The sequence below is a fragment of the Natrix helvetica genome (assembly GCF_964273705.1).
Source record: "Natrix helvetica genome assembly, chromosome: W".
NCBI classification, from domain to species: Eukaryota; Metazoa; Chordata; class Lepidosauria; order Squamata; family Natricidae; genus Natrix; species Natrix helvetica.
The window spans coordinates 79,813,078-79,827,826 of record NC_138555.1 but is presented as its reverse complement, the minus strand read 5'-3'; the positions used below and the strand labels follow the sequence as shown (position 1 = coordinate 79,827,826).

General features: G+C 38.4%; 1 protein-coding gene across 1 annotated transcript in view; it reads left to right on the top strand.

The window, feature by feature from the left end:
* LOC309400613 (vomeronasal type-2 receptor 26-like) overlaps positions 1 to 14,399 on the top strand; it is a gene marked incomplete at both ends in the record, with an annotated part of 28,027 nt that extends 13,628 nt beyond the window's left edge. Inside the window, one exon of the mRNA XM_081969173.1 lies at positions 13,498 to 14,399. Within this exon, the coding sequence (XP_081825299.1) occupies positions 13,498 to 14,399 (902 nt within the window). The remainder of the gene's footprint in view (positions 1 to 13,497) is intronic.
* Between the last annotated feature and the right edge of the window lie 350 nt (positions 14,400 to 14,749).

Genomic DNA, 14,749 nt, shown 5'->3' with positions numbered 1-14,749 from the left:
ATACAAACGGATAAAATACTGGCGCATACACCCGGGACTTCTCCGGGTGCCGTCCGCTAAACAGTGTCGGGGGGGCGACACCCAGGAGCAGGGCCTTCTCTGTGATGGGCCCAGCCCTGTGGAATGACCTCCCCCTTGATATCAGGATTACTTCCGATCTCCGCTCCTTCCGTGTAAAGCTCAAGACCCACCTCTTTCAACTGTCTGGCCTGGCTCAACCGTAGTTTATCCTTTTCCTCCTGACAGTCCTTTTTTAAATTGTATTATTATTTCGGGGTATTTTAATGACTAATTTAATTTTTATTATTATTAATGTAATGTATTTTTAATTATTACCTCCTCCATGCATGTATGTATATGTATGTATATGTGTGTATTTTTATGTTTATATGTATGTATGTATATTTTATTGTACGCCGCCCCGAGTCCCTTGCGGAGAGGGTGCGGCCAACAAATTAAATTTCTATTCTATTCTATAGTACACCAGACATCACACTGGTTGAGAAAAATAAGGTTACAATCATAGACATCGCAACACCAGGTGATACCAGGTCGCCGAGAAGGAATATGAAAAAATCGCGAAATACCAGGACTTAAAAATCGAAATTCAACGATTATGGCACAAACCAGCAGTGGTAATTCCAGTGGTAATCGGCACACTGGGTGCTATTCCAGAAGCACTGGGATTACATTTAGAACAGTTAAAAATTGACAAAATCACCATCAGTCAAATGCAAAAGGCCGCACTGCTTGGATCCGCACACATATTACGAAAATACGTTACGACGTCCTAGGCCCCTGGGTGGGGCCCGACTAGTAATTAATGCCAAATCCGGCGAAACAACTGGCCGCTGTGATACAATTCTGTTGATGCAATAATAATAATAATAATAATAATAATAATAATAATAATAATAATAATAATAATAATAATAATAATAATAATAATAATAAATACATACATACATACATACATACATACATACATACATACATACATACATGGTTGGCAAAAATGGTAAGGCAGCCTATAGACTACAAACCAGACATATTTTTGCTAGGTATAATACCAGAAAAACATGATAAAGGGAAAGTTTATTTCAAATTATATGTTTTGACAGCAGCAAGAATTGTATTTGCATAATTCTGGAAAAATGAGGAAACACCCACAGAAGAAGAGATGATAAAAAAAAATTAGACTCTGCAGAAATGGACAGACTAACAATGAAAATAAAAGAAAAAGAAGACCCAGAATATTTTCAAATTTGGAACTCATTTTATCAATGGTTGGATAATAGAGGTGGAAATTAGGTGTTTATTATTGCTATATAAACAAACTGACCCAGACAGTATACTGTCCACCAAGCACTTATTGTATACAGAGAAAATATATAAATACAATGAAAATATTATTATTATTTTTTTATTTTCATGGGGAATTCTATGAAACTGAAAATTTTCCCTCAAAACTCCCACCGAAAATAAGACAAAACAGTAAACTATTCTTCTTTTTGAGACTCATGGCCTTTCAGATGCAAAATATTTATTGAAAATCAGGCAGCATACAAATTTGTTTGCTTGCTTTTTTTTTGTGGGAACTGAACAAGGTAAAGGAGTGGTTGTACTTCTGAACTAGGATGTCAAGTTTTATTGAATTTATTGACCACTTAAAATGGACAAGTCTACTGAATCAAAGAAAGGCAAGTTATCTAGATCAAATGAGATCTTTGGATAGTTTCTTGTTAACCTACTTATTTTGATGCCAACTATACAATCTCAACTATTACATTGGAATCATAGCTAACAAATAATTTGGGAAGTACTCAATTTGCTGTGTTACTTTTGAATACCATGGGTTCCTAATTGAAAAACATAATAATGGTGGCAAAAAAAGGCTTTGAAGACTACCCCGAGTACTCTAATTATGATTGGAATAATAATTCTGAATTTCTGTAAGTCTATGAGTCTGATATGTTGCAGGATATGAGTCCTGATAGTTGCAGGAACTGGGTATGTCTAGCTTAAGAGAAAGAAGGACTAGGGGAGACATGATAGCAGTGTTCCAATATATCAGGGGTTGCCACAAAGAAGAGGGAGTCAAGCTATTCTCCAAGGCACCTGAGGGTAGAACAAGAAGCAATGGGTGGAAACTAATCAAGGAGAGAAGCAACAGAACTGAGGAGAAACTTCCTGACAGTTAGAACAATTAATCAGTGGAACAGAAGTTGCCTCCAGAAGTTGTGAATGCCCCAACACTGGAAGTCTTTAAGAAGATGTTGGATAGCCATCTGTCTGAAACAGTATAGGGTTTCCTGCCTAGGCAGGGGGTTGGACTAGAAGACCTCCAAGGTCCCTTCCAACTCTGCTATTGCATTGTATTGTATCATGGGTGATATCAGCCTACATATACACACAGAAAACCCCATAAAACATAATTCCTAACCATGGATAAATCACATCTATGTCAATGACTCTAAATTTGTACTTTTATCAAAATGATTGACTTAATTTATATGCCCTACATTAATGTATTCATATGGATGAGATGTAAAAATTCATCCATATATTTATAAATTCATAAATCTCATGATGATGAGATTTATAAATCAGAAATAAAGCCATGTCCATTTATTTTAATTTCTTTATTTTGGCTATCAAAGTCACTTATCCTAAACATCCTGCAAAACTAATTATATCTGAAGGATAGATTTAGCAAATGTATACAGATGCCCATTTTATAAGCAGACTCCGGAGGGAATATAGAGAAACCAATAATTAAAAACTAGTGCAGCAACTATTAAAAACAATGAAATAAAGATGCAGGAGATTGAAAAAAACAACTTAAACACAGTGTAACCATCTCACAATAATTTTTTTATTCTCATGATAACCCAAAGATTGATGGAAAAAACGTGTTTTAAGGATTTTTAGAAGGTTGGTTGAGAAGGGGCTAATTCACTGTAACTCCCTCTTCAGAATTATCCAGATAACTATAATTGGTTTGTATAGCTAAAGCCCCAAACATTTCCAAATAATAAAGTGCTCAATTAATTACATGGATATTGCATATAAATGAACCTCTGTGCCACAGAGAATAAGAAACAGGAGGCAGAAGCAGAGAAGCTTCTTATTATCACTTCTAACCTTCTATTTCTTCTCCCTACCTTGCTGCTTACTTCATTTGATCATCCAATTTTAATATTAACCTTGAAATGTTGACTAATATATAGGCTTCTCGTTGTTCTGCATCAATTGAGATGTGTGGAGAGATCTATTGATACAGGTGTGAATAGACGGTTGAAGGCACACAGTTGATCTAGATTTTGCCACCTAGATGTTCCTATTTCTGATGCTCTTGGCGATCAAGATTGAGAGTTTGGCATGTTCTGCAGATGATCCTATCCCTGTTCCACATCAGTGGCTCCAACCAGGAGACTTCATCATTGGTGGAATGACTTCTCAAATCATTTATCATTTTAATGAGGTTTTGTTCAAGGATCATCCTTTTCAGAACTTTTTTGAAATCCCAGAGTAAGACATTTTCTACTTTTCTGACGTGCTTCTCATGAATTTAGAGAGACCACAATGAAGGGACGGAAATATGGAAGAGTGGGAGTTTATTGTCCTCCAATAACAGGTTGTTTTTACTTAGGAACATGATGTGAGGATGGGGACTGTTTGTCCTTTTTTTTTTTTAAAGGCAGAATTGTGTACAATACAATAGCAGAGTTGGAAGGGACCTTGGAGGTCTTCTAGTCCAACCCCCTGACTAGGCAGGAAACCCTATACCGTTTCAGACAGATGGCTATCCAACATCTTCTTAAAGACTTCCAGTGTTGGGGCATTCACAACTTCTGGAGGCAACTTCTGTTCCACTGATTAATTGTTCTAACTGTCAGGAAATTCCTCCTCAGTTCTAAGTTGCTTCTCTCCTTGATTAGTTTCCACCCATTGCTTCTTGTTCTACCCTCAGGTGCCTTGGAGAATAGTTTGACTCCCTCTTCTTTGTGGCAACCCCTGAGATACACAGGGGTTGTTAGATACACAGAGCTATTAAATTATAAAGGATTATTTGTAGAAGCAACAGCAGTTTCATAGGATACAAAGATGATTTTGAATTAAAATCTCTTTTTGCATTTTGATGGTGTTTTTTTTTAAAATGATGCTAGCTGATAACTTGGCGTTGTCTGGGTATTTATTTATTTTTAGGGGGAAAATGTCCAGACCAAATGTAATTTCTAATGTTGGATTCCCCCCCCCCTTACCATAACTAGCCTCTTTGTAGAGTACTGTGAAGACGTTACCAACGGTACCATACCGTTACCGTTAACTCCACTGCGCTATACAGTAGGAACAATTTTTATGGCAGTACAGTGGAAGCCATTTAAAGGCACAACAGGCTGTGTCATAACAGAACACACACCTTGAGGTGTGTTTTTACAAACAATATTTGTTCCCAGAGAGTAAGTCATCTGTGTTTGTTTGAAATTGCTCAAGGTGTTCCAGAGTTATGCTGAAACATACACACACACACAACCATTGATAGATAGATAGATAGATAGATAGATAGATAGATAGATAGATAGATAGATGATAGATAGATAGATAGATAGATAGATAGATAGATAGATAGATAGATAGATAGATAGATAGATAGATTGATTCATAGATGGGTGGATGGATGGATGGATGGATGGATGGATGGATGGATGGATGGATGGGGATGAGGATGGGAATGGGGATATGGATATGGATGAACAGAAGTGGACATAGTTTTCTTGTAGCGTTTTCTCCTTTTAAAGCCCTTCTTTTGTAAGTAAATTAGTTTCAAAATGCAATCTTTAAATGTTTAAAAATGGAATTGAAAAAAAATGCAAGTGACAGTCATAACTATTTTCAAATTTGATGAGTGAATAGGCAAAGAACATTAGGCCACAAATATAGAGCTAACTCATGGGATATGTAACTGATTTGTAATAACTATAAGGTAACGCAAAAAGTTGATGTCATCACTGTATTAGTATTTTACTAAATTGGGAAAAAAATTGGAAGTCAGCATCATTTTTCTCCTCTCCTCCTCCTCCTTTTTTTCTTCATCCTGCATTCCCTCTTTTTCTAATCTTTATTTTCATCATTTATTATGTTGCAGTAAACCTTAATAGAACTTTGAAGTCAAAAAACTAAAAACCAAAATAACTGCTGAGAAATGGTTATGGATATTTTCAGTTATTCGGGTCATGGTTTTCCCGAAGGTACTTTTCTCAAAAGGCAATTGGATCTTATTTGGTTTTTTTTCTTGAAGATGTTTCACTTCTCATCCAAGAACTGAACTGGGGATGAACTGAGGATGCTTCTTGGATGAGAAGTGAAGCATCTTCAAGAAAAGAAACAAACAAACAAAGGATTTGAAAAAGCACTTATGGGATGACTAAGATATGGAGATTCCAAAAATGTCCCATACTTCATCCTCGAAGGAAATGCCACTTGAATGCTTGGATTTTTAATCAAGGAAGGAAGGAAGGAAGGAAGGAAGGAAGGAAAAGGAAGGAAGAAAGGAAAGAAGGAAGGGGTTAAATCCTCTAAGGACAATCCAAATGATATGAGATCCTACTTGATTCCAAGCAAAGATATTAATCCTTCGAAAGTATGTTTTCCCCCAAGATATCTCCAAAACATGAGTATAATAATCCAGAAAAGTTTGATTTTATTGTGTCCTAAATAATACATGGAAATACTAATTGCTAACTTCTTGAAAATAAAAAGAAATAAAAAACAAATATATCGGAGGCATTGTACAATTACTTTTGAAAATGATTATTTACAGTGTGATAACAAAATTCTACCAACATGCCCTTGCCTTGGCCTTTGCTGTCAAAGAAATCAATGAGAATCTCCGGATCTTGCCTAATCTCTCCCTTGGATTCGCAATCTATGACAGCTACTATGATGCAAAAATGACCTATCGGACCACCCTGGATTTGCTTTTCAAATCACGGAGATTTGTCCCCAATTATAAATGTGACATGAAGAAAAACATCATAGCCATCATTGGAGGACTGGGCTCTGCTACCTCTTCTTATATGTCAGACATCGTAGATATCTACAAGATTCCGCAGGTAGGATTCGGAGTAGAAAAGAACAATGATACATCCTACTTTTGTAAAAAAAAAAAAATTGGTGGGGGGAATACTCTGGGTTTTATAAAGAGAGATTGTTATTTATTTATGTTATTCTTGTTTGGCCACATAGTCAGCCAGATGTTCAGACTGGATTTGGCACTTTGTCCACCGGTTGAGTCCTTCCCAAGGACTTGAGACAGGCGGATGTTGACGTCTGATGGCATTAAAAGTATTGTCACTGGATGTGAACTGTTCTCAGTCAATTCCTTTCGCAATTGACTGACGATGGTGATTTTGTCAATGTTGATGTAGTTCAAGTAGTATCCCTATTACTAATGGTTCTACCCGGAGGTGGGTTTCACATAATTTGACCACCGGTTCACCGTACGGTGAAACGGTGAGCGTACATGGCTTGCCATGCGTGCATGCGGCTTAGAAAAAAATGTGGCTAAATAGGACGGCATAGCTCACCGCTACTGGTTTTCTTGAACCGATCTGAACCGGCTGAATATCGTCACTGGTTCTACCTTTGCTTCCTTTGCCCACAGTAATTCTATTTCTATTTGTATTTTGTGATTTTCTCCGGTTCTTTCTCTTTTCTTCTGCCGTCTCCTGGTACTCCTCCTTAACGTGGTAATGTTCCTTATCTACACCTTTTTTTGTCTTTCTTAAGGACAATTGTTAAGTCTGGGATGTTATGGTAGATCCTTGTCTGTTTGAATACTAAAGTGCTAGAGCACTTTAGCTTCTTCATTTTCTATTGCTGTGCCTATTTTGGAGTCTCAATGATTTTTTTCCCCCTTGCAGACAAGTGATATGTCTTGCTGATATTTGCAATGCACTATTATTGCTCTTTTGTCACGCCATTGGTTTTAATTTGTCCACATAACCTTCTTGCAACTGCTAACTAGATCGCTCCCTGTTTTTTCAGAGTCTTCGAAGAGTTGACATTTGTTTTCCATTGTGGTCATCTCAATTCTTACTTTATACACATTTGGTTTTTTTTTAACTGTTATTATTTTGCGCAGCCAGAATTATCCTTCTTTCTTCCATTTTCCTAATCTTAGCCATTGCCACGTCTTGCTCTTGTGTGCTTTGAACGCTGTTTTTCTTTAAATGTATGGAACAAGTAATGCTTTGCCTTGCCATGTTTTTCTTCTTCTTCTATTCTTCAATTCCTATTTCTTGGAGGCCACCTTGGTTTCTCTGGTATTCAGTAAACATTCAGGCTGGACTAGTTTCAATGCATCTTCTTCACTGTACTTCTATTTTTCTAATGCCCTTTTTTTCTTTTTAACTTTCTATACACTTGCACACATTCAACATCTGCCTATGCTCCTTGTTAAGAGTGGAGTTGGTCAACATCACTATGTTGATGAAGAATAGGTTTCCTTGTCATCATTTTTCTGGTCTTTCTATCCAGGGTTTCTAGTTCAGCTTGGGTCTAGTCCAGTGTTCTAAATGTACAGTAAATCTAATGACTGGAATTGCTCAGATAGATAATTTAATTGATAGTATGGATGTTTTAACTGCTACATTTTAGTATTATAAACTGCCAAGAATCCGAAAAAATAGTCCTGCCTTTATACAGCTTAGATACATTTCCTGGCTGTCTAGACTTTTAATTCTAGTATCTAACAAATTATTTGAATAAATATATGTTGCATGAACAAGAAGAAATACTGATGATCTCCTCCTTCTTCTTCCTCTTCCTCTTCTTCCTCCTTCCCTCTTCCTCCTCCTCCTCCTCCTCCTCCTCCTCCTCCTCCTCCTCCTCCTCCTCCTCCTTCTCCTTCTTCTTTTCCTCCTCTTCACCTCATCTTCTTTTTCTTCCTCCTCCTCCTCTTCCTCTTCCTCTTCTTCCTTCTCCCCTCTTCCTCCTCTTCTCCTCCTCCTCCTCTTTCTCCTTTTTTCTTCTTCTCCTTCTCCTTCTTCTTCCTCCTCCTCTCCTCCTCCTCCTCCTTCTTCTTCTTCTCCTTCTCCTTCTTTTCCTCCTCTTCACCTCATGTTCTTTTTCTTCCTCCTCCTCTTCCTCTTCTTCCTTCTCCCCTCCTCCTCCTCCTCTTCTCCTCCTCCTCCTCTTTCTCCTTTTTCTTCTTCTCCTTCTCCTTCTTCTTCCTCCTCCTCTTCTTCGCCTCCTCCTCCTTCTTCTTTTCCTTCTCCTTCTCCTCCTCCTCCTCCTCCTCCTACCTTTAGCTCACATATGGTTCATTTGTCCCCCAAGACTTTCACAGAAACCAGATTTCATCTTTTTATTTCATGGTTCCAAATGAATCTAAACAATACGCTGGGATCATCCAACTTCTTCAACAATTCAGGTGGACCTGGGTTGGAATCTTTGCTGTAGATAATAGCAATGGAGAACATTTCTTACAGACCATGGAACGATTGTTTTCCCAGAATGGAATCTGTTCAGCTTGTACGCAAAGAATCCCACAATTAGCCCACTGGGATAATTTAAAAGAAATACTTGAAACAGCATCAGATATATATGTGCCCTTGACAGATGACCGGATTAGTACCTTTATCATTTACGGCGAATCTTTGCAAGTGTTATGGCTGACTGCTGTTATATTTCTTCTCAATGGGATGAAAGAACATCTGTCCTTTGGAAAGGTGTGGATCATGACTGCCCAGACTGACTTGGTGTTAACAGGAATGCAAAGAGGTTGGAACAGCCAGTTGTTCCATGGTGCCATTTCCTTTGCAATACACTCAGGAGAACTTCCAGGGTTCAAGGGATTTCTTCAAACCATTAAGCCTTCCTGGACTACAGGAGATGGATTTATTAAGGATGTATGGGAACAAGCTTTTGACTGCTCGTTTCTGGAACGGCTGGAGCAAGTGTCAGACAACGATGCATGTACTGGAGAGGAGAGACTGGAAAATCTTCCCCAACCACTTTTTGAGACCCAGATGACTGGGTACAGCTATAGCATCTACAATGCTGCTTATGCTGTAGCACATGCTTTGCATGCTCTTTTCTCACTCGGATCCAACCGAAGAAATTGGGCGGCATGTAAACGATCTTCATGTCAAGGACTTCAATCTTGGCAGGTAACCTTCATTCAACCATGAATCTTCAATGTGTAGATTAGAACCAATTTGATTATGCATGTAAAGGAACGTATAGCAGAGGGGTGCGGTGGCCGAGAGGTGGAGCTCTTGCCTCACAATCAGCAGGCTGTGAGTTCGATCCTAGATAGAGGCAGATATTTCTCTCTCTGGGCACAATGAGAATATATCGGCTGAACAAAACTCCGCATTGGTGACAAGAAGGGCAATCAGCCATTAAACGCTCTGCTAGCTCTGTTCAGTTGCTCAGACTCCACCCCACAAGGGATTATGGGGTTAAATGATGATGATGATGATTATGTAAAGGAATGAACAATGGTTCTTGGTAACTGTATGGGAAAGACATTCATGAGTTTGTTCAAAGTCATATTTTGAGGTGGATGCAAATTGAATTCATAAATAATGAGGGAGGAAGAAGTGTACTATTAAAGAGGGACTGGAGAAGAGTTCACCCAGTCTTGGAATGGCCCAAAACTTCTAAGACCAGCTGGCTGGCGAGCATTTGCACACTGGAACCTGGAAGACAGCAATTCATACACTTGTGTGCCTGACCAATTGGCTGGCACACATGCACGCAACAGAACCCAGAAGAGCAGCTGGCGATGGTGTGCATGCCCACAGAGAGGGCTCTGAGTGTCACCTCTGGCAAGTGTGCCATAGGTTCACCATCACGGCTATATACAATATGAGCTTTGATTCTTGTACACAGATCTTGTGTGCAAAAGGAACTGATCAAGCCATGTTGGGTCTGTGGACATTCAACTAAGTGAGCCAAGTCCCAGATAAGGCATTATTGTTTAGACAGGCAAGACTTTATTATGGACTTGATTGACAGCAGGAACCAATAAGCCAACTCTATAAAGCACAGGATCATATCAGAAGGATAACCAGCATTTTTGTTAATAGCTACCTCCATTTCTTAGATGCCTCTGTTATTGGATAACCACAAAAAAACAGACAGCCTGGATTCAAGACCCAAGTGCAACATGACGGGGTGAGCTCTCATTACTTGCCCCAGCTCCTGCCAACCGACCACTCTGAAAGCAGGCAAATGCGAGCAGATAAATAGGTACAACTTTAATGGGAAAGCGATTGCATTCCACGCACCTCAATATGTAGTCATGCTGACCACATAGCCATGAAATGTTGTCTAGAGGCTTTATGTTTGTTTGTTTTTTGAACATAAAAGACAACATTAAAAATGTTTCATCCATTACATACAGCATGTCGTTTGGTTACAAGTGCTTTTACATCCGCATTTTCAATTACATATACAATCACAGTTTTTCCATCCAATATAGCCAAAAAACCTCACTTTCATTGTGCAGCCTATGTTCAATTACGATTAATATTTCTTTCTTTTCAATAAGCTTACATTCTTGATTGTCTGCTTAACAACAACATACCTTTATGCAATCATTGTCTCATTTTAAATATTTTTACAATATAAAACAATTTACCTAGTGTTTATGTTTGTATATCTTTCACTACTTTCAACAGGATATCTTTATGGTATGCACTTAGAGTTATATATTATATTACCAATCTTCTATCAAATGTACATTGGTTCATTTATTATCTTTATCCTTCATTTTATAACACAAAACTCTAAATTATTCATATATATGTCAGTGTTTCATTGTATTGTTGTTAGTCTAACAAGATTATTGTATTTTTGTTTTTCTCCTTCAATTAAAACATTGTATCGTTATTAGTCTATTTAACAACATTATTGTATTCTCACTTTTCTCCTTCAATTAAAACATAAATAAAACATTTTTCATGTCCAGGTTCTTTTTTCCAGCCACTGGTAAAACAAATCCCATATCTTATAAAATTGCTCGTCTTCTTGTTCTCTAATTTCAAATGTCAATTTGCTCATTTCAGCACACTCCATTATCTTTCGAATAACTTCTTCCTGTTTTGGTATCATTTCATTTTTCCAGTTTTTTGCAAATACGATTCTAGCTGCTGTTAAAACATTTAAAATCAAATATTATAAGTCTTTGTTATAAATTTCTGGTATAATTCCCAGTAAAAAGATCTCTGGCTTGAGGTCTATGTGTTTGTGTATCATTAGAGGCTTTATGTTGAGTTACACGGAATGCTGTTACTTTCCCACCAAATTGGTACCTATTTATCTACTTGCATTTGCTGGCTCCCTTGGCTAAGAAACAGAAATGACATTCTAGAGTTGGACATGACTGGACAGGGGAAACATTTACTTTTTAAAAAAGAATTGGAAGACTTTCTGTCTGGTAAAACAAAATCCTATTAAACTAGCACTTTGATGATCTAGTTGTTGTTTTTTCATGCCACCTCTACAAAGTATCTAAACAAAGTTCCTTGTAAGTTGGGGAAATGTGTTTCATTCATACTGGTTATCAGAAGAATTGATGTTAAGTAGATCTTTACTGTATTTCCTTCCTTCCTTTTTTCCTTCTTTCTTTCTCTTTCTTTCTTTCTTTCATTCATTCATTGTTTAATTTTTAATCGTTTTGTTTTGTTTTCCAAATGACGTAGCTCCATCCATTTCTTCAAAGCATTTCATTCAACAACTCTGCTGGAGAAACAATTTCCTTTAGTGAAAGCAAGGAGATAGAAAGTGGTTTTGACCTTATGAACTTGATCACCTTTCCCAATGCCTCCTTCCAGCGGGTGAAAATTGGAAGAGTGGATGGAGATGCACCTGAAGGAAAAGAATTAATTATTAATGAGGACATGATCGTTTGGCACAGGTGGTTCAATCAGGTATGGGTGACTTTCGTGGAACAATCTCTTATGGCTTCAATGGCCTTGGAAATTTGCCTTTCTATGGAGTCCTTGATGTTCTCTGAGCTTGATTGAGCTCATTACCCAACTAGATAACATCTTCAAAGTACGGAAAATATTACCCAGTTGAGTAATGAAACACCAGCAAGAAAACAACCAGGCTCAGAGTGCACCAAGGACTCTACAGTTCAATCCTGTACTGCAAACATTGTCTTCAATTGATTTGTTTTTCTGTTGACATGACTCAATAAAATCCAGCAGATCTGAAACAAAAGTAATATTCATGTTATTGAATATTTTGAGTAACATTTTTGGTGCCTTCGTTCAGTTCAGCATTGGACTTGCTTATGCTTTGTTTCAAATGAAAGATTCGGTTTTTTGAAAAATTTCACAGTAGCAACTGAAAGTTCTTGAATAAACCCAGTTTGCACTCAAGTTTTTTTTTTACCAATATTTATTTGGTAGGTTGTTCCCATTTCAATGTGTAATGAAAATTGTCAACCTGGTTATCAAAAGCGAAAGTGTGAAGGAAAAAGCTTTTGCTGCTACGATTGTGTTTCATGTCCAATAGGGAAGGTTTCAGACAAGATTGGTAAGTGTTGTTGAAATATTTTAAATTTCCTCATCATATAGATTCAATTGAGCCCTCTTCCCTCAAATCAACTATCTCTGGATGAGAGATAGACAGAGACAGACAGACACAGACAGAAAGAGACAGAGAGAGAGAGAGACAGAGAGGCATACAGATACACAATTGAAAAGAATACTATCTATAGCTATCTACAACTATTTTGCATTCAGTTTCAATTAAAATAATGTTTATATATTGGGTTGGGACACATTCACTAAAAAGGGCCATTTTTAGTCCACCAGAGCCTTCAGGGAAGTCTCCGGAAGGCCCCTGAAGGCTCTGGAGGGCTTAAACTGGCCCTACGAGCAAACCAGAAGTCCATTCCCAAACTTCCAGTTTGCCCATAGGGCCAGTTTTTGGTGCTCCGGAGGCTTCAGGGAAGTTCCTCAAGCCTCTGAAGGGCCTCCAGGGGGGCAGGGGAGGCTGTTTTCACTCTCCCCAGGCCTGGGGAGGGTGAAAAAAGCATGCAAAATATGGAGGGGGGAGAGCCTGTGATGTGTGCATGCACTCTGGGTTTCACACATTGCATTATGGGTGCAGCACACCCACGCACGACCTCCCCTGTGCTCCCCTCGCTTTTGGCACGTGAGCCAAAAAATGTTCGCCATTGCTGATCTAACTCATGAGGATAATTACTTGGATTGAGTTTTCAGCAGATGGCTACACACTGATTTCATTAGCTATAATTTAATTTGGATATATTTCATCAGGTCTGCAAAAAGATCATTTAAAATGCATTATTAGCTGGGCACAAAGGAAAACAGAATATTGCATTCGGTATGAGCCAAAGTATAAGCACGGTTAAGCAGGAACATTGTCAATAATTTGGTTATCAATTGCTATTATCTGTTATGTCTACTTATTTATGAATCAGCGCTAAAATGTGACTTTTCTTTTCAGATACCAATTGTTACCAATGCCCAGAAGAACAATATGCTAACCATAAAAAAACCAGATGCATCCTTAAAAGAATAAGCTATCTTTCTTACGAAGAGCCTTTAGGAATCAGTTTAGCTTCAATTGCTGTTTCATTTTCCCTGATAACGCTATGGGTGCTTAGAACGTTTGTTAAGCACAAAGTGAGTCCCATTGTCAAAGCCAATAACCGGGACCTCAGTTACATTCTCCTTGTTTGTCTTCTGCTCTGCTTCCTTTGCTCTTTGCTCTTTCTTGGACAACCAATGAAAGCCACTTGCTTCTTCAGACAAACTGCTTTTGGCATCATCTTCTCAGTGGCAGTTTCTTGCATACTGGCCAAAACAATTCTTGTTTCTGTAGCATTTATAGCCACACGACCTGGATCAAAAATGAGGACATGGGTCGGGAAAAGATTGGCAGCTTCCATTGTCCTTGCTTGCTCCTTTCTCCAAGTGGGAACTTGTGCTGTTTGGTTATCAATCTATCCCCCGTTTCCTGAGCTAGACATGCATTCAGTAAATGAAGAAATCATTTTGCAATGTAATGAAGGATCCGTCTCCATGTTTTACTGTGTTCTGGGCTATCCAGGACTCTTGGCCCTTGCCAGCTTCATTGTGGCTTTCCAGGCTCGTAAACTGCCTGATAGCTTTAATGAAGCCAAGTTCATCACTTTCAGCATGTTGGCCTTTTGTAGCGTTTGGGTTTCCTTTGTTCCAACTTATCAGAGTACTAGAGGAAAAGCCATGGTGGCTGTGGAGGTCTTCTCCATCTTATGTTCTAGTACTGGGCTTCTAGGATGCATCTTTTTCCCTAAATGCTACATCATTGTTTTTAGACCTGAACTAAACAACAAGGAACACTTAAAAGGAAAAAAGAAAGAGTAATTTATTTGTTATATCTATCTATCTATCATCTATCTATCTATCTATCTATCTATCTATCTATCTATCTATCATCATCTATCTATTTATCTATCTATCGGCACACATATGCATATACATACATAGCAGTGGTGGGTTCCAGATCCCGTTGCAACCGGTACAGTGCAATGGGGCCGGGTGTCCACAACATGAATGCACACAGCCCGCAATGCTCTGCAGCGCCTCTGCAACACCTTCGAAATGCTCCAGCTGCTCAGTGGAGCATCATGCAGGCGCTATATGCTCAATGTGTGTGCGTGGAAGCCCCAAAAACCTCAAATACTAGCAAGGAGCACGGGTGGGCAGGTGGGACC